The sequence below is a fragment of the Aristolochia californica genome, unplaced genomic scaffold (assembly GCF_029961685.1).
Source record: "Aristolochia californica isolate CCGP_79_NKW_82.1479 unplaced genomic scaffold, dmAriCali1.0.hap1 SCAF_14, whole genome shotgun sequence".
In the NCBI taxonomy this organism is placed as follows: Eukaryota; Viridiplantae; Streptophyta; class Magnoliopsida; order Piperales; family Aristolochiaceae; genus Aristolochia; species Aristolochia californica.
In genome coordinates, this window is record NW_027181815.1 from 8,004,238 (window position 1) to 8,024,656 (window position 20,419).

Here is a 20,419-nt window from a genome sequence, read left to right on the forward strand (position 1 = left end):
ATTAATTATAAAATATAGAATACTTAAATAAAAATGTTTACTTTTATAATGTCTAGATACTTGATCAAAATTTTACTTTAATAATATCTTAATTATCACTCTTAAATTAGTAATTTAATATAGTATTAATAGTAATAAATATAATAAATAAATAGATAGATTTTAGTGTAGTATAAATTAATAAAATAATTACGAAGTAAAATAAAATAAATTAATTATAACAAATAAAAAATAAAATACTTAAACTAAGATGGTTATTTTTTTTAATTTATAAATAAATATCTTCATTATCTAAATTTTGACTTTTACAATGCGAAAGAGGGGGCGATGGAAGACAAATGCGAAAGGGGGAAATCGAAGAAAGAGAGGAGACGTGAGAATGCGGTTGGGGAAAATAGATAATGTGAGAGGGAAATCGAAGCCGAAATGGGGAAATCGAAGAAGAGGAAGAGAGGGCGAGGCCAAGCGAGAGAGAGCAACTGAGAGGAAGGCGTCGAAGGCCAGGGCGAGGCCGAGCGAGAGAGAAGCAGCATGGCAGTATGACGAGACGGTGAGAGGAAGTAGCACGGCAGCATAGCGAGACGACATAAAGCGTAATGTCGAGAGAGATGAGGGTTGGAAAATAAAGAGCGTAATGTCGAGAGAGAGGAACGCAGAGAGCATCGAGAGAGAGGAGGGATGCAAAGAACGTCGAGTGAGCGAGTTAAAGTGAATTCAGAGGATGAACCATCGATTTTACTTTCACTCATCTTTCCCTCGTCGACGCGCACTAATGATTTTGGGTAAGTGAGAATGAATTCGAATTGACATTCACCTTCCCTCGGGGTGCACTACCAGGACCGGGCCACTTTCCTTTCTATCATTTAGACTTCTGGAGGTCGTGGTCAGCTTGAGAAAGCGCAGGAGATGTTCAGGATTACGAATGGGGATCATGGACTCAATCCCTCTACCGAACATGTAAGTTGGGGCTGGAAGGCACGGTGAAGGTCGAAAACTTAGCAGGCAGGTTTCCAGTCCTTCCGCCTTCGTCTTTGCTTCCTTGCTTGGTTCTTGTAAAATTCATTCTCACATTGAACTCGGTGAAGAAATGACTAAAAGACTTCTCGAGTTAGATCGAGGAAGTGCAATTCCGTATGTGATTCTGGCGGTCATATATGTCCAGAATGGGATGTGGGCGGAGGCAGAGTGAGCGAGGCAGATCATGAAAGACAAGTAATTCCAGAAAGTCTCTGGTTAAACAGTTTGAAATGTGCAAAAGCCACCGTAAGTCTGCAACTTACTCTTGAATTCTTTTCAGATTGCATATTTTGAAGCAGAGTTTTAGCTACAGAGACAGGTTTAGTACTTGTCTAACATTTCTTTCATGGCAAAGCCAAAATAATTGTCAAAATGGTCAGGGGGTTCGTAGATAAAACATGAAATGACATCTCGGATTGTCACAACCCCAATTACTTCAGATTCCTTCCCTACTACGTAGATCCTGTGAATTCCCTTGAAAGCCAAAATTTGTATCACGTTCTCCAGCAGCTCATCGGGTTTGCATATTGTTGGTGGGGTTACATGGATTCTACCGCATTCTGAACTTGTTGCAAGGGTTTTCATGAATTCGATTACAGTCAGCTGCCTGCAGAAAAATAAAATGAGAGACAAGCTGGGTCACTAACACTCAAGGAGAGAACCAAAGGCCCGAGTCACTCTTTGCAGGTATTTGATTATTAATATCAACTTCCAGTGAGGGAATCAAAATTTTCTTCAGAGATTAAATCCTTAGCTGCTATGCAAACGAGTTTGGATTATGACCATAAGCAACTGTTTCAGCAAGTTTTCTTTCCATCTTTTCATGTTAGACATGGCATTTTCCTCCATTGTCAAAACTTCTTTGGTGCAAGTTTCATTCTTTCAAAGTGGAGTGCAGCCTAGATTAGGATTAGCAGAAACGTAATTTCTTCGTGACTCTGACTGGGTCCAGAACATGAACCTGTTCCAGAGGTAACTCTAGTATCTTTTTCAGCAAATCTCAACCCTCTATCCATGACCTGATCTAATAAAAAACTTCTGCACTTGACCACTAAGATGTGCTTGAAAATACAGAAAAGTTGATGCAAAAAGTTGTGGTTAATTGCCTTAAAAATGTTGATACAAAAAGTTATGGTTAAAGGCAGATACCTGAAATTGGAGAAAAGATCAGGTTTGAGCAACAAGAATCTGATGTCCCTTATGCTTACATTCCCCACAATTTTCCTTTTCTCGCCTTCCACAACTGGCAGTCCTCCAATTTTGTGGTCTTTCATGAGCTTGAATGCTTCCAGGATTAGATCATTGCTGTTGATGCAGATAACCTGAACCCATAGAGGACTTTCTTGAAAATACTTTTCCACATTATGCGAATAAAAACAAGAGAGAGACAAGGCAAATAGTATCTTGAACACTCGAAATTAGTTAACGAGGCCGACCAATTAGCAATGCTTTTGTATATCCAAAGTGCAGAGGTTAGTTGGCTATTTTATGAATTTAGTAGTGCATATAGCTGACACTTTAAACGAAAAATAGCAAATTTAGAGTCTAGAGAAAACATTTCAACAAGCAGTGAACCAATGCCTCTAATTGGCCTCTATCTTTATGTGATATGATTTTTGTATTTGGAGTCTGTACTGATTTACTGTTAATAGCCTAAAAGAATAGAACTCCAACATTACTATGGAAAGAGGATTGGAAGATATATAACAGGTGGAAATTTTACCTGATCAGGAGAAATGAAAGGAAGTCCAAGATCTGAAAGAGGACGTTTGGCTATGGAATCAAACCAATCTCTTCCCTTGCATTCTTCAAGGCCTTTTACAATCGCAGATTGAGTAATAAAATTCCTAATGGAAGGCTTTCCCACTTGGATTACTGGGACATTCCTCATTCTGTATTTTGAGAGCAACAATAGAACGCTGAGCATGGAACTATCCGTTGAAACAGGGATAAAAGGCCCCCACCTGTATGCCTTCAAGAGGGATTGCACCTGAAATGAAGAGAACAAAAATAGACATTACAAGTTACAACAGAAGAAAAGAGCAAGAAACAAAAATTGACTATGGGAGAGAACAATGATCTTACTGTGGTTGACTTGAAAGGTTCCTCTTTCAGCAGGATTTTGTAGAAGTCTTCTCCTAAATTATTGGCAGCAGTGGCAGCATCTTTCCCAATTCCTCTATCTACAGCCACTCCACCAGCTACCGCAGCACCAACAGCTGCAACAGTTAGCCCGGCAACTGCCACAGGGCCTGTAGCACCAAATGCTAGAGCTCCAAGAGCACCAAGAGCCCCAGCTCCTACACCAGCAGCTGTTGCTGAGCCTGCTGATAAAGCAACAGCTGCAAGTTCTGCATTCTCCAATACCCAGAGTATTATTGCTGAATAATCTATTATTCCCAAATAGCGATCTCGCCAATCAAGACTAGGCTTGGCCTCTGAATTTCTAACTGGAGCAGCTAGAATGTTTTTCTCAGATAGAATTCTGACGGCATCCGCTACTGATGTGTCAGCTGAGATTTCAACAACTGAGAACAAACGAAGGAGAGAAAATAAATAATTTCAAACAATAATCTTCTGCTACAAAGAAAGTTGTCTACAGAAGCAAAACTTATATAACCAACAAAATAGTAAGAACTTGACTGGTATGTAAGTTAATATTTGGAACGACCTTTCCCTCCTGGCACATCTGGAAAGGAAGAAACCGGAATTTTTGCAAATGCTGCTGTTAAAGATACTTGCAACTCGAATGGCAACTTTTTCCGTGTCTGAATTGACTCAAAGTAATCATCAAAGCGCGATATCCTTGCTCCACCTTGAGCTTTCTGTTCCTCATCCAGTGCGTATGGTGTCATGCTCTCTTCTTGCTGTGCCATATCTGAAAACTGAGAGTAAGCAACGTAAACACCCTTTGGAGAACAAAAGCTGCACAGACCACTGCCATCTTCCATAAGAAACAGACTGCAAGGAGAGTTTCAGAAAGAAGCAGCTAAACCAAGGCCTTCACAGACTGTTTCTTTTCCCGCATAAAGCTGTCTCATTCGTTTGGCACTTTTCATTTGGTACCCTGAATTGTTTGGGAAAGCACTGAATTCCGCTACTTAATATAAAAATCAAGGGAAAACTGCATGAACAACTTATGGAAACCATCCATGGAGTTCATCACTGTAACCAAAATGTTGCTTTTCCTCTTGGTAGTCGATGAATCAACCTACTCAATCTCAGAAACTTACATAAACTAAAAATTTCATTACAAGTATAAAATTTTGAAGTAGAAATCAATTTGTCATGAGAAAAATCTCCCGTGAGGCACCATCACTGTGTGCAATCATGGGGTAGCTTACCAAACATGTCCGGAGGCATTGGTAACTGGTTAACAAAATTTAGGTAGTGAAATGTCAAATGTTGAATCGTTTTAACTACCGATAGTGATCTAATTGCCAAAATTTTTTTACCAATCGTGATCCATATTGGCGTTCAGCCTGCTATGGTGGGATTAAGGCTACCAAATGTTTGTTCGGGAATTAAAAAAAGAGGTCATTTTGTCTATAACACCAACTCTGAGTATGGATTTTCGTTACTACCTTAATTCAAACAAGCACAACGACGAGACATTACTGCTGGGTTAACTGATCAGGCGAGACGGAAAGCAGAAGATGGCTCTGAGAAGGTGACTTGGACACAACATGCTTATCAGGGATTTGGAGTTCCAGTTCGGTAACAGAACAGCAGTCAAATGATTTTGGTAACGAATTCCTAAAGGCTTCAGCCACAGAGAATAATTCAAATTCGCAAATCCTCAATCATCTCGGGTCGATGAAATGCATTTACGGAAGCAAAAAAGGTAAAAACTTGTCGAGATCAGATGGTTTAAGCGGATTCGTCAACAACTAGTTCTCTGTGGAAGATCGATCGGTAAAGGAAAGAAAAACAGGAGAATGTCGATCCATACCTTTCTGGCTCGTCTGCACGGTCGCCCTCTACAGTGCTGAGTTGGTCGTGCCTTAAGCCATGTTTCCGCTGAAGAGGTGTCCATGCAGTCGGTACTTATTTCCAGCCTGAAAGGACACGTGGAGATGGAGAGCGAGTCGTGCGTTTTGACAACCCGCGTGTTCATAGTCCATGCAAGGAGAAGGGAACGGATTAGGGCGAGGATCCTGGTCAAGGGCAAAATAGTAAAAAAATAAATATAGATAAAAATTTAAAATAAAAAATACGTAAATAATTAAAAATATAATAAATAGTAACAATTGTTAATTTATTTAGATAAAAGAGTTAAGCAGAAAAATTTCTTCCATTTGTTTGTTGCTAGGAATAGTCCCACATGGATCAAATAGTAGAAAAAATTTACGTGACCCATAACTATATTGATCATTTTGGGATGTACCTTGACCTAATTTTAACATGTTTAAAGAATGAGTATCGTTACATGGGCTTCCGCCTAAAACCTAAAACTATCTGTGTACAAGCCAAAAAAAGGCCCACACATGAGGACAAGTGTTAAGAATAGTCCTAATGTTATTAGGGTAAAAGGATCATATGTGATGCTCATTAGTTAGCAAGAGTCATCATAACTTGGCTAATCATTTTGAGATGAACTTTACTCTAACTTTAACAATCACTTGATCGGGATGGGTTAGTTGACTCATGGATTGGTTCGACCCTCATTTGAACATTGTTCAACTAATTGGTATGGGTAATCAAACCGGTCCACTGATAGTTTCCTATAAAAGACCTAGTCATATTGAGAACAAAATAATAAGAAAATTGAATATTTGAATTATTATTTTTTTTTTACGTTGAGAGAATAATTCATCTTTTAACTAATACTCTTGCATTTGTGGCTACAAAAAAAAAAAATTAAAGATATTTCATAGCATTTAGAATATCACACAGAGAATAAATAGAAAAAATATCCTATAGATAATCATTTTAAATCGTGACAAATATAGCTGACATGCTTTTTAAAATAATATAAATGTTTAAAGTTTTATCACTTCATGTACCTCGAACATATTCCATTCGAGAGCTTTATACTTGGAGGCAACTGGTTGAACTGATAGAAATTTTAAACCTTACACTAAAAATTTGTGTTGCAGGGATCTGTTGCTGCGAGTCAAGTGTAGAAGAGAAACCACCGCCCCACCTAGTATTTTCTCCTTGACGTGAGTACAAATTAAAATAGGAAATTTGACAAAATTACCCATTTTTTAACAAATATTAACAGAAATAACCAACTTCCATACTTAATATAAAAAATACCCAACTTTATAAATTAACATACTTTCATGTAACGTAATTACCTTTACCTCTTGCACTGATTTCTCTCGTCTTTTTTATTTAGGGTATGTTTGGAACCCATGGAAAAGAAAAGAAAATGAGAAGTTAACCATTATTATTTCCTAAAAATAGTTAGCGAAAAGGAGAATTTAATCATTATCTCATTTTTACTAACTATTTTTGCGAATAATGTTGGTCAAATCTCATTTTCTTTTCTTTTCTAGGGGTTCCAAATAGACCCTTAATGACAACCTTACGTTATCATATCGTCGTTGTACTTTCCCCCTTGAAAATACTACAACTTACGTTTCAAAACTTTCAATATAATTTCAAGATGATGAAACAAGTAGACAATTAACGGAGGAATTTTTTGTCAAACCTATTCGGTGTCGTTTGAACATTGTATTATATAAAGAACTCATCTTCTACGTGCATGTAGCATCTAAACCACTGAGTGAAGGGGGGGGGGGGGGGGGGGGGGGGACCCCCTCAAGCACACCAAGGGCTATGGCTATCACAAGTGTACCTTGATTGTACGGCTCTATATGAAAACTGATAGTACTGAGGAAGATTCTTGGACCCTTAGCTTCCTTATTTCCACAACAGGAGCATATTATTTATTGGAGGATGACTTTTTGATAGTTTATACGAAGAATGATGTATACTGCCCTATGTTAGTTCCATATTGGATCTGGATTTTGAAAGCTTGTAGAATTGGTTGTCTTCTCTTTGGATTAAAAACTCTGAAGAATTTTGACTTGTTCATCGGTTAAGGGATGTCACCCCATGATCCCATCGAGCTGATTTCTTAAGGCAATATCTAATTTGTTGACTTTGAGATTATTAGATTGTGGCTTTTGCAAAGTGTTAAGAGTTCGTAATGACAGCTCTATTTGTGTTATATATATGTTAAGATATGGAAAACAATCTTCTTGGAGGCAGTTGTTGGTGATTCGAGCAGGGATTCTAAGGCTTCTTGCAGGTATTAATATCATTATTTCATTGTTAACTTCTTGTCATTGCACTCTACTTCAATTAGAATGATACACTTTCCAGTCTACAATGTAAAAAACCATGATCTGACTCTTAAGCATATTAATTAGCATCGATTTTCAGTGAAATTCTATGCTTAGGAACATGGTAGAGTTAATGTCAAAATGATTAAAAATGGTTATATGAATCCAACTTGTTGATTATGACTACAAAACCCCCTGGCAATTTGTCTTAGTAGAGACCAATCTCATTCAGGTAAGTGCCCATTGAAAGCAAATCTTAGTTGAAGTAATTTATAATGCATAAACAACTAGAAGTTGAAATCTATTCTTTTAATACTCAATTCAATGCCTGATAAAAAAAGCATTGACCTACTTGAATTGAATAATATCAATTGGGAAGTAATCTAGTAGAAAATGATAAAAGTCTAAGGGGTCTTGAGTTTCTTATTTCTCTTTTGCTTGTGGAGGCCCTCTGAATCCCATGCATGTGGGTTGCTATTTCCTTGTTTCAGTTGTCCCACTTATCATTTATAAACTACACCTGTATAGAAGAAAATATTTTCTTGAGGTAAGTTACTGTTAGGTCCAGTGAAGAATAAACCTTTAGGTGGGAGTGAACAGGTTTGTTAACTTTTGCTCATAATTTACCTCCCTTTTGTTTACTCCATGTATTTATACTTTCAATTAACCAGATGTGTTAGACCAATTTTATAATTTAGACATACTAGCCTAGGCCCTCTTACTTATAGTAGCAAATTAGGCATACAACCAAGATTTACAAATTGATTTTTTAGCAGCTAACTAGGTTATACGAGTCTAGACCCACAAAAAGATTTTAGCAATTTACTAGGCATACTAGCCTAGACCCTGCAAGGATTTTCAAATCCGCCTGCCTACATAAGGTCTTGGGGGTTTACAACTACTAATGCCACTTGTCAACTTCTACTCTTTAGCCACAACCACTTCACAACTTCTATATAGTTTCATCATAATAACTTCTTAGCTTCCACACTCAACTCAAACGACTTCTCTCAATTTGTAAGGTTTAATTGCTTACGATATAGCTTAACCTAAATTCTCTCAATAGGCATATTTAACAATCAATGTTCAAGCAAATAGGTACTCCAGTTCCTATGTATTTTTTTCAAGCAATCTATGTTAAAAAGAAGTCCTTATCTACTAGATTTGAAATACATGCACAATGTAACCCACTGGCTTGAGTTACTCTACTCTGAGTGTCCTTCACATGAAAACAATTTTGGTGAAACTCCAAATAACAATTATTATCTTTAGTAAATCTTGACATAGATTTTTTTTTTTAATTTGAGGCATTTATAAGGTATTATTGAGAGATAAAATGAACTAGTAGAAGATGATAATTATACCTACTCTTCAGTTGCAATAAGAAGAATATTATCATCTCCTACTCGTACTTTTTTATACCAACATAAGGAGAAAGTTTAGAGAACATATTTGGATTGTTTGTCATGTATAGCAACATCATTAGTGTAAGAAAACCATTGTGAGTCATCCATTGATTTAGAAAAAGAAAGAGTTGCTAGAGCATTAGAATATTTTTCGGATTGAAATTTTTGGTTGAAACGGTGCCAACATATTTCAACAATATGATTATGTTTGTGAAAAATTTGGCATCAAGGACAATTGGATAGAGGGGTGAATACCTGTTGCTTTTTGTTGCCAAAAGGAGTGGATATGTTGGTGCCTAATTGGCTGACATTTAAGTGCTAGAAGACTTGTCAGAGTTTTTATTGGACTATCGATTGTTATTCTTGATCCTTGACTTGTTGATAGGAAATTTGTTTGCCACCATGGCTGCGAAAGAATTACCAAGTGTCAAGTAGATCTGAAGCAGAGGACGAGCAAGTATCGTTGTGACCAAGGATTCATATAGGGCGTTTAGGCTATGAAAAAACCAAAACAATTTGTTGTCTTCTAAAATGGGACTTTGTATTACTTCCAAGGCATCACATACTCCTTTCAATGTGGTGGTATAATCATTTAATGTCTAATCATCGGTCTTCTTTATAGTTTAGAATGTTTGGCAAAGATGCATTTGACAGACCTTTGACCGGTTAGCACCTATGGTTTCACACATCTCTTGTAGGTTCTAGTCCAACCACATGACAAAGGGCCTCTTCAGCCATTTTGGCATTGAACCAACAAAAAAGAAAGAAAAATAAAAGGAATTAGGTTATACACCCTCGTTCTTCTTCTTCCCTTTTCACCCATCTTTTTGGTCAGATGCAAGATAGGTGTGGGGAAAGTTCCCCCTTTTGTCCCATTCATCTACTCAAAAGAAGCTTAGGGGATACCCCTCCCTCTGCCCACTAGAAATCTGTAACTTTAGATCATCTTTTCTTTGGTATTAGATTACATGTCGATATACAAAGAACAACTTCATCTCCTACCCCAAGTTGATGATTTGAGGAAAACGTTGAAACCTCAGCTTCACATCACCTGCTAAAAATTTATGTAAGGTCGTCGCTTACCCGCTGACTGTTTCTTCTTCTCCTCCATCGCAAACGTTAGAATAATCTCTCAACAACTTTGAACATCTGATGACTTCATTCACATCTACCAGACGGGGAAAAAGATGATCTCTTTCACAATTGTTCGGTGGAATCAAACGATCCTTTGACAACTAATCATCATATATTACCGGCCCTTTTAATTTATTTTTCAAGATCTTCCATATGTCTTCTTTTGTTTCTGTTTAGTTTTCCTCGTTTTTGTCTTCCTGGCATGCGTTTCTGGGTTGGAAGGAAGACTTTCTGGGTTAAAAAAAAAAAAAAAAAAACCTCGTATCATGTGGCAGTGCTGCAGAGTTTAAAGCGATCGAGCTAATACCAGAAATGGATGGAAATGGTAGTAAACTCGAGCATTGATGAATGAAGATATCCCTGCGAGAACATCAACGACGTTTGCATGGTGAATCTTGTCCACAAGAAAGGAATCAAGGCCTTTTAAAGCAAAAAGTCAATCTTGTCCACAAGAAAAAGAAATAGCGTTTGGACCGCCGACGAGTCGTAATCGGATACCAGTAAACCGTAAACGTCGTCCCAGTTCAACAGCCGCTTTTGATTCTTTCATAGTTTTGAACAAATTTTCTTGCTTATGCCTCACAAAACTTCAAACCGGTTTTCTGCAACACTCGACTCTTAATTTCTTCCTCTCCATGAAAACTGATAACACTTTCGCAAAACCCATTACAGCCTTCAGCATAAACTGATCCGGTTTTCTCTCTGATCAGAAAACGATGGATAGCCTCGGGAAGAATTAGCCACCAAGTGGGAAGCCGGAAGTCAACTTTCCGGTGCAATATTTAGCTGACAAAGAGGGATTGGGCGAGCAATTACTTAACAAATAACAAATCAGGCCAGTTTCGTCAGTCGAGAAAATTAAATATCTGGACCAGGAAAAATATTAAAAGAGGGAATCTAATCAATCTTCAATACACACTAGGAATCAATCGCTCGTAGATCTTTCAAATTTCAAATTCAAGTTTCAACGCTTCAGCCTTCAAGCGTTAAAGAAGTAGAGAAAGAAGCCCACATTGTTGGCTGAATCCAACCACCGGAGGTGGTCGGCGGGACTGAGAACAGGTCTTTCTAAGGGGTAGAGCTCCATATGTAAACGATACATTGTCCCATACGGCGAAAGAACTGCCCCAACTTCATTAACTAACCTGAACAAACAAGATGAGCTCGTAAGAAACACATTAAACAGCCTTGTAAACACGTATTAATCTTATCCTGAGTTTTAATTAGTTTAATGGATTAAAATCTAAGAGAGGTCGGCGAGAGGAGAGACTGAGATAGAGAAGGAAGAAGGAGACGGGGAAGAAGCAATACTCTAAGAAGTAGAACCGTTGACACCCATGGATTATAGTAATTTGACATGCGTAGGCCTTGTTGACGCTAATAAATAGTATAATACATCAACTGAAGAAGAGAAGTCGTTGTTATTGGGAGCTGGAAATCTGTAGGATCATGATCTCATCAACTAGAGTTAAAAACTCTTCATTGCTTCTGTTGGTCTGAAGAAATGATATCCTGCTCAAACTTCCATTTAGATAGGTAAATTTTTAATATAAAAAAAGAGTAATTTATCACTATTTTATTTCTACCTTCAAGCTTTTCTCTTTTTGAATAATTATGCGATTCGAAGTTCTAATGGGGTAACATGGATGATGGAAGAGTTATCGCGTATTTTCTCAAACATATGGATTCTCTCTCTCTCTTGATTTTTTCCGTCTTTTAATGGGTAATCAGACGCGGAAAGTTTTATTTTTCGAACATTGATGCGAAGAGTAATGACGACTAGCAACATTTTTATGCTACTCGGAGGAAATGATCAATTGTGAATTCTTTTGTTTTTTTAAGTAAGATCAATCAAACAACTCAAATCTCACTGATCGCAGAGTTGGATCAAGAGTAGGAGAAAAAGAAAAGAGAAGAAACAACTGGTTCCATGTCGATAACAGCGTAAATTGTAACCAAGGAACAGCTGTTTTTTAGTTGACATGATCTGATTTGATCTTTTCCCAATGAATGTCTTCGGTGAAAACTCCACCTTCGAACCTTTTTTCAGTCTCATGCAGAAACGACTGAGCGTTTCTGCATAGAATAAGAGAAGAAGAAATTAACTAACATGACAGCCATCGGAGATCGATTCGCAGGTTACTTTTACTTGCGCGGTGCTGATGGTCTTATGTGACCGGAGACTGAGAGGAGTCAAGTGAGCCACCGGCCATCGAATCCGACAGGTTGGTCGTCCAGCCGGTACGGTTTCGCATGTGATGTGGCGTTGACAATGAAGGTTAAGAGTTGAAAGAGTAGCAGAAAGAAACCGGGGAGTGCGGCTTAAAGCTAGGGTTATAATGCTGCTTAAAGCTAGGGTTATGAGGAAAAGAAAAACCCCATGTCGTCCCCGTTGAATTCTCTCTTTCTTTTGCTTCTTCTGCTGCCCTTCGCAGTTGACATTATTAACTTAAGCGTTCAGATAAGCACTTGCCTTTGAACTTGATTTAAATAAGTCAAAAACGGGAAGCTCCGTCTATAATAAGACGACCTCTGCTACAAAAGTGGCGTACAGGATACAAGAACGTAGAGGCAAGGTGCATATCTTAGTTGGTCATGGAGGTGATTCTGAAAAGACCTTTAATAGGAGCGGCTTGTAGCGATAAAGTAGACAAGAAGGTTCGTCTTGGTGGTGAGGATGAAGATGCTGGAGAAGATATAAGAAAGGTGGAGATCTCTCTCTTCTACATCATCTTTTCTTCTCTTTTTCGTTCCTCGTCGGAGTACATACGTAGGTTTCTGCGTCTGTGAGGAAGATTATGGAATGAATTTGTTGTTTCTGAAGGGAATTGTCTCTGAATTGCTGGGGTATTTCAGTTCAGACGAAAGAATGATTCTGTATCATTCTAGGCGAAGCTATGAGACAAATAGGTTTAATTTTCTGTTAGAATTATCATGTTACGTCTCTGAATTCGAGGTCGTTACTAGCTAATTTGCTGCAATTCTAGATGGATAGCTTCTTCTTCTTGTTATTGTTTCGGTAGAGACCCTTGAATAACTTGATATCCACCGTCAAAAAATTTCTGAATTGGAATCTACTGTTTATGAAGGTTGGAAGCAGAAAATCATCACCTGATCAAAGTGGTTCGAAACCGGCATCACCGAACCAGAGAGATTCGTCTCTCAGTAAAGAGGTAAAACTCCCATATACATATTACAGAATGAAAGATCAAATTATCAGGCGATAATTTAGGAGCTTGTTAAGATCAGATCCTCATTTTCTTATAATAGTTCAAGCAGCTGTCTTCGCGCGTTATGGCTTGTAGAGAATCATTGTGTGTAGAGATCAACCGAAAAACTGGATATGGATAATGTAATGCTAAACTCCCTATTAAATCAGTTTTTCTCGAGTTCCTTGTCAAGCACTGTTTCTACATCTTCCAAATGTTATAAATGCTTCTGTGCCAAACAGTTTTTAACAGTCTTGATTGTAAGATGACCCTTTTCACAATTTAATTTTCTTCAGATCGTAGCCATTTACAAAATTAAATATCGATCTTCAGTTCAATGCGTATTGTTTGCCTTCTTGCGTGCTTTGTTATTTTGCCGTCTTATTGAATCTTATAATCTTCTGCATGGTCAGATTTCAGCTGTAATGGTGAATGATAAACTCTCACCTGTAGATGCGCATTCAAGATCGTCTCCTTCAAACGGGAAGGACTTCGGCGCATCAAATAAAGTAAGCAAAAGTTCAGTGTTGTGTTGTCACTAGTAGCATCTGAGATTAAAGTAACCAATTGATTTAGATGTATTTTGATTTCGTATATGAAAAACAACACCATAGGCATCCTTCTAAGATCAATTCGCCGTCTTTCTTGCTCGGAGCCCAACAGAGGATGAGTAACTACTGTGATTTTCTGGAATAAGGTTATATAATTGGAAATTGTTTTTTTTCTATACAGGATCACCTTGAATCTGCTAGAGCCGAAATGGGGGAGGTGAGGGAAGAAAATGAACGATTAAAGATAACCTTGGCACGAATAGTGAAGGAGTACCAGTCCCTTCAACTGCAGTTCTACGACATCGTAAATCTAGAACAAGCTAAAAAATCAACAGAAAGTGCTTCAAATGATCAGGAGATAGAGGAACCAGAGCTAGTTTCTCTAAGCCTCGGAACAACTGCAAGTGGCTCCAAGAAAGAAGACAAGGGAGGAAATTCGAGCAAAAGTAAAGAGGATGAACAACTGAAAGAAGGCCTAACTCTTGGACTAGACTTCAAATTTGAAGAGTCGGATAGCGGTCCTGCTGGTGCTCCTTCAAATCGGAGCCCTGAAAACTGCTCTGAGGAAGGAAAGGGTGAAGAGATGGGCGAGCCATGGGAACCCAGTAAAATCCTCAAGAATGTGAGAAATGGAGATGATGAAGTGTCACAGCAGGCCCATGCCAAGAAGGCTAGGGTTTCTGTGAGGGCAAGATGTGAAGCACCAACGGTTAGTAGTTTCTCGTCACTTTATCTTCTAAGCTCCCCATAGACATCCTCGAATATCCCTGCTCCATTGTTATGTTGGTTTTAATAAATTAATTGCTTTGCTTTTTAAACATCAGATGAATGATGGATGCCAATGGAGGAAGTACGGGCAAAAGATCTCAAAAGGAAATCCTTGCCCAAGAGCGTACTATCGATGTACAGTTGCACAAGGATGCCCAGTAAGGAAGCAGGTATTCATTCATTCATCAGTGTCTTCATCTTTTTTGTTTCAACGTCTGTAAATTATTCAGAAGCATCAATACAATAGAGATGGTCTATCACTAGCATTTTGATTATTTACTATGGAATACGTTTTCTCAAAATAAAGGTTCAGAGATGTTATGAAGACATGTCCATATTGATCACAACCTATGAAGGGACTCACAACCATCCACTTCCGATTTCAGCCACTGCCATGGCTTCCACCACTTCTGCTGCCGCTTCTATGTTGATGTCTGGTTCCTCAAGTTCTCGGCAAACAATGGGTGGTGCTCCATCGATCTCGACAACTTCCGCGGATCTCCACGGCCTCAACTTCAATCTCTTGGACAGTTCAAGATCAAGGCCTTTCTACCTGTCAAGCCCTTCAATCTCTTCTTCACCTTCATACCCAACAATAACTCTAGACCTAACTGCACCTCCAACTTCGTCCGCATCCTCTCAGTTCAACAGATTCTCTTCGAACTTCCCATCCTCCCCCAGATTTTCTTCAACAAGTTTCAATTTCTCATCATCAGAATCCAGCACCCTGCCACTATGGGGCAGCAGTGCAAGTGGCTACCTAAGCTACGGGGCTCCGCCATACAACAAATCCTCAATAGGGTCTTTAAATCTGGGCACACAACCTCAAGAACACTTCTACCAGTCTTACTTGCAGAAGAGCAGCTCAACAGGGCCTCCTCAACAATCGCTAAGGGAGACAATTGCTGCAGCCACGAAGGCAATAACTTCAGATCCGAATTTCAGGTCGGCACTGGCAGCAGCAATCACGTCTATTGTAGGAAGTGGTGGAGTCAATGGAAACAACAGCGCAGGGGAGAGTTTTGGACATCATAGCTTGAAATGGGGGGAGCAGGTTCAGGCTGTTACGCCCTACTCAACTCCTCCCAATGGGAATAGCTGTTCACCGACCTACTTGAACAGATCAACGTCTTCTTCAAATCCTCAACAAGGGAACTTCATGTTTCTACCACCTGCACTGCCGTTTTCCTCCAAGACTGCCTCGGCTTCTCCAGTAGACAACAGAGATCATATAAGATGATGTAAAAATATTCAAAGGGGACTTTGGAAGTCAATTTCTATGTTGGGTATTAACAAATGTGCATGATTCCATACCTGTGCGATGCAATATATCTTTCAAATATTCACGTTTTCCTCCAAAAGGCAACTTAGGAGAATTGACCAAACTGATGCACAAGAATTTGTAGTGAAGAGAGGAGAATTGGAAACACTTAGAGGGCGATACTTCTAAGGATCCAAGGCCAAAGGAAGAGCACGATTGTATGCAATGAGCAACTAGCAGAGTTAAAGAAGAGACAAATAAACCTCACCAAGGTCCTAATCCTCAACTGTTATCCAAATTGACAGATATCCATTGAAAATCAAAACCTCCTTTGCTCTCGGGCAAGTCACTCTCTCCATCTGGAAGGGGAGAGTTTTTCCCATTTGGATTTGGGTGAAGAACACAAGTAGGCTATGAGCACAGTGCATAATTAAATTTACCAAAATGTCTTTAGTGTCAACATTAACATCTAAACTATTTATCTGAACATAATATTATCTCATTATATTAGATTCATTGTCCAATTTTTTTTTGAAATGGCAAAATAATAGCAATGAAATAACTCAAGTTTAATATGTTTAAATATTTAATATAAAATATCTCAAGTTAGTTTGTGCATAATACAACATATATGTTCAATTTCAATAAAATATAATAATCAATAATTTTACCATATTTGACATTGTAATAAATCTAAAAAATAAGTTGCTCTTGCAAATGTATTGTACACTCCCTTTGAGTATTTCTTTGTTGATCCTTGACATCGATAAAATTATCGTTGTTATCATTGTCTTCATCTTCACTTACGTCATTACCCAGATTACCTTCTCCACTACTCATCACTTGAATCATCATCATTATTTTCAAATATATACATATAATCCCGTTTTAGTATGTAATTATGCAAGAAATAGTAGACAATCACAATTTTTACTTTGAACATAAAAAACAAAAAAAGGGTCGTCTTTTAATATTTTAAAATGAGTTTTTAAAGCCTAAAAAATACACTCAATAATTGTCCTTAAAGATGAGTGCCTTCAATTGAACAATTCTCTTGGATTTGTAGGAGGGTTATCTCCAAACTCTTGTAAATTGCAATGAGTCCCTCGATATGGAGCCAAAAACCCTGGAAGATTTGCATATCCAATATCTAATAAATAATATTTACCTACAATAAAATTATATTCTACATGAGTTAATTGAAAATAATAAATATAAAAATAGAGTAAATAATATTTGTAATGAAATGCCATTTACCTTTAGAAACCCAACGTTTATGTTAATATTGACAAGTACACATGAATCAATTGTTGATCTCTCCCACCAAATAAGTACATAAGTAAATTGCATGTACAAGTTGTCATTATATTTTGTGAGAGAAAAAACCTTCCTATTATCGTATCTGGTTTGTTGATCAAATGGAATATATGCTTTAAATATGAGTACCATCAATAGCACCTATACGATCCTTGAAGTAAGGATAATACATGTCATTGTTCAAAATCTTTAAATGAGTAAGTCCTGAAGGCAATTTAATGTAATCAGATTGAAACTTGACATTAGCATCTAAAACCCTATTAAAACATTTATTGATGGTCCAATTTGGTCAATCAAACATCAACAAGGTAACATTGTATGATTCTTGTAAGACAAAAATATACAAATTGTTCTTCCACTAAGATAGTCCTTGTATAAAATAAAAATCTTCTACTCCTCAAAATCCTAGCCAATTTGAGAAAAATATCTTGATTTATTTTGTAAGCCTTTCAAAATTAACAAATTAGTTTTTTTCTCAAATATATAGGACCACCCATAACATAAGAGCACTGTGTTTACTCATAATGATGATGTAAATAATATCTTGTTGGAACAAGTGCAACTGTGTAAAAAGCATTCAGAATGGTAATCTTTGCATGATTATCCATGAGTACCTATAATGTTTCACATTCAGTAATAAAAAAAATACTCAAAGAAAAATTAATATCCATGTGTATCTCATATATTTTTATGATGTCTTAACCAAAAAAATACAACTTATTTCATTAAATAACTTTCACAATAAAACAACATTTATTCAAATCAGATCCAAGGTTTTACAGTGAGAGAAAATAACATTTATTTAAAATTAGACCTAAGAACACATAAAAAAAAAAACTATAAGTCTTATCCTATGTGAATCAAAGGCAATACGTTAAAGTTAAATATGAGTCATTCACGCCTCTCGTCGGATGTCATCTGAATAAATATTTTTTTCTCTATAGTGTCCAACAACTTAAGGGCACAAAATTTTCACTTCCTTAAGAAAGTTTGGACTTCTAGAAGAGCCAAGAAAGTTTGGACTTGAAGAAGAGCCACATACCATGCAAGTTTTGCATTGCTATCCTTGAGTTTAAAGATCTCCATAAGTGTTGATTTCATAGTATTAATAGCTTCAATCAACCTCTTAGAACAGTAAGGAGATCAATGAGATCTATTCATATGACGAGCAAAAGTTCCTCCACAGTTTCTATCATTTCGTTAATCTCCAATTTTGGACTCTATACTGCTACGAGGTGGCTTAGGAATTTCCCTAATTGAATTAACTTCCTCTATCTCTTGTACCTCTCCACACTATAGGAGGGAAGTCTTCATCAACTTCAAGGTTTGTTTGACTATCTTTTCTCCTGACTATGGAGTTTTCCACAACTAAGAGCAAGTTTTCACACTATTGGCATCCTTTGCACCTATATTTATCAACTTCTTTGTGTTATTGCAAAAAAAATATGTATCTTGGAGAAAACTTGTTTTCCTAATTGATTAAGTAACAAGTATACTTTCCTATATATTACTCTATTTGCTATGACTCTTTGTGTTATTGAATCTCATCCAGAGCACTAGTATTGAAACAACCTGTCACAATTTGATAAGATTTTTTTCAAGTCTTGGTATAGTTTTTCTGTTGATTACTTTTTTTTTTGGCTGCATCTGTCAGAGTGGTTTCGTCCACTCTTGTTAGAGTTTGTGGTCTGAGTTAAGTGTTGTGTTTTCCGCATCTAATAGACCGGTCTTTTGGGTTGTATTGGCTAGGCACTTGACTCAAAACTTCGTAGTTAAGCGAGCCTGGGCGAGAGTAATTCTAGGATGGGTGACCTCCTGGGAAGTACTCTTGCCTAGGACTTTGACAGCATCTTCATTAAACTTACTCACATAATCAACAAAAACATCATGTTTCCATACTCCATTGGATAACTGGTTGTACAAATTGATTTACTCAATGAGTAAATCAAGCATTTTATTATCTTTATCAATCGTCCATGGATCATAATTACTTCTTGAACCTTCCTCCAAGATACTTTTTCCTTTTTTCTTCCAGTCATCTAAAACTCATAAAAAAAATACCTAATTTTGATTATAAAATTATAAAATAAAATATTAACAATTAAATTAATTAAAAACCACAAGAAAAAGGAAACTAAATAATAAAATAAATACTTAATTTCATAATGAATTACAGAGGTAGCTAACAACCCTTAGGCTAATAAGGTGTAAATGGTTCAATATATAGCATATGCCCATGACATAATTGCAGCTATAAGATGTTTACCATCATTTTAGAATGTCACTAGTATCACTAAAAGAAAGAAATTTGAGAAAGAAAAACATATGCCCAAAACATTGCTTACCACCTATCTCATATACTTCATCCTTTCATGGTTTTGCTTCTATAATACCACATATTGAGCTAGTTGTTATAACTTAGGGAAGAAGCACCCTTATTATCCCACACTTACATGTGTAAACTTTATTTTACAAATGCCTGATCCTAGTTTCTCATTTCTTTCTGATTTTTTAGTATTTTCTTTGTCCTTAAAAAATACATTTCTCTTGCAATAGCTGTGCAATTAAACAATTAAGATAGTTGTAATTGGTTTTGAATTCCACATTTCATAGACTAGTATATAACAATCAATGGATCATTCTTCTTGATGTTTCCATTCTTTGTCAAGATGTTCATTTAATGGGTTGAGTGGCAACTCCTCTTTGATGAAATATTTGCACACACCAAGCTGAGTAAGATAATGGCCTGAATGCATGAAAGGCTTTTCTGCAGTTGAAAACAGTACTTGTATTTTACTAGTTTTGAAGAAAAAAACATTAGAGTAGAATACCTCAATTTGCATGTGAAATGGGGGCATTGCACAAGATGGGAGGTGAGCGAGAGGGTCTCAGTGTGACGAGCGAGAGGTTTCAGAGCAACAAGCGAGAGGGCTTCAGAGGGTTTTAGTGGGTTTCAAAGGATGAACGAGAGGGAGTTTCAGCTTGACGAGCTGCAACAAACGATGGAAAGTGAATTCGTATGCTAAATGATGGAATTTCACCTGCCATCGTTTCCTATGCTAAACGAGGTCTTCTTGATTCTCCAGGTGATTTGTTTTCTATCGTTACTTTTCTTGGACATTAATATTTTAAAGCCACTTTCAACAGAGAAAGTGATTTCTCCTACCACTTTCCCTACGTACGAACAAGGCCTTCTTGCTAGCAGAAGGAAGCTAGATGATTTGACCATTGGTCATGATCTTACTGTAAGCTATCTTCTTGTTATCTCTCACCATATCTGTTTTATAAGAGGGATCTTGTCCTTAATACCTTTTTTTTTTTATTTGGCATAGCTGGAGAAATTGCAAAAGTGTACAGAAGCTTATTCATCAAACTGCAGAACTGCTTAACAATTTGCACATACTACTATTTCGAAAATAAGTAACTGGTATAGTCCAATTTAATTTCTTGATTTTGAAGC

The 20,419-nt window shown here is 37.1% G+C and overlaps 2 protein-coding genes across 2 annotated transcripts; one reads left to right on the forward strand and one right to left on the reverse strand.

The window, feature by feature from the left end:
• Positions 1-1,338: 1,338 nt before the first annotated feature.
• On the reverse strand, positions 1,339-3,893 carry LOC137949351 (SNF1-related protein kinase regulatory subunit gamma-1-like). The gene is made up of 5 exons (XM_068795425.1): positions 3,689-3,893; positions 3,103-3,545; positions 2,741-3,007; positions 2,167-2,339; positions 1,339-1,624 (listed from the first exon to the last, which is right to left on the reverse strand). The coding sequence occupies exons 1-5, from the start codon at positions 3,891-3,893 to the stop codon at positions 1,339-1,341; spliced, it is 1,374 nt and encodes a 457-aa protein (XP_068651526.1).
• Positions 3,894-12,990: 9,097 nt separating this feature from the next.
• LOC137950846 (WRKY transcription factor 72A-like) lies at positions 12,991-15,621 on the forward strand. The gene is made up of 4 exons (XM_068797492.1): positions 12,991-13,026; positions 13,795-14,322; positions 14,438-14,551; positions 14,689-15,621. The coding sequence occupies exons 2-4, from the start codon at positions 13,822-13,824 to the stop codon at positions 15,619-15,621; spliced, it is 1,548 nt and encodes a 515-aa protein (XP_068653593.1). The 5' UTR covers positions 12,991-13,026; positions 13,795-13,821.
• Positions 15,622-20,419: the final 4,798 nt, after the last annotated feature.

What these genes read in the sequence shown, in the direction of transcription:
- LOC137950846 (XM_068797492.1), top strand. Translation starts at nt 13,822, where the DNA reads ATGGGGGAGGTGAGGGAAGAAAATGAACGATTAAAGATAACCTTGGCA. An exon ending in CAAGATGTGAAGCACCAACG is followed by an intron (nt 14,323 to 14,437) that starts GTTAGTAGTTTC and finishes TTTAAACATCAG; the next exon opens with ATGAATGATGGATGCCAATG. An exon ending in GATGCCCAGTAAGGAAGCAG is followed by an intron (nt 14,552 to 14,688) that starts GTATTCATTCAT and finishes CTCAAAATAAAG; the next exon opens with GTTCAGAGATGTTATGAAGA.
- LOC137949351 (XM_068795425.1), bottom strand. Translation starts at nt 3,893, where the DNA reads ATGGCACAGCAAGAAGAGAGCATGACACCATACGCACTGGATGAGGAA. An exon ending in AACCTTTCAAGTCAACCACA is followed by an intron (nt 3,008 to 3,102) that starts GTAAGATCATTG and finishes TCTTCATTTCAG; the next exon opens with GTGCAATCCCTCTTGAAGGC. An exon ending in GATCTTTTCTCCAATTTCAG is followed by an intron (nt 1,625 to 2,166) that starts GTATCTGCCTTT and finishes ATTTTTCTGCAG; the next exon opens with GCAGCTGACTGTAATCGAAT.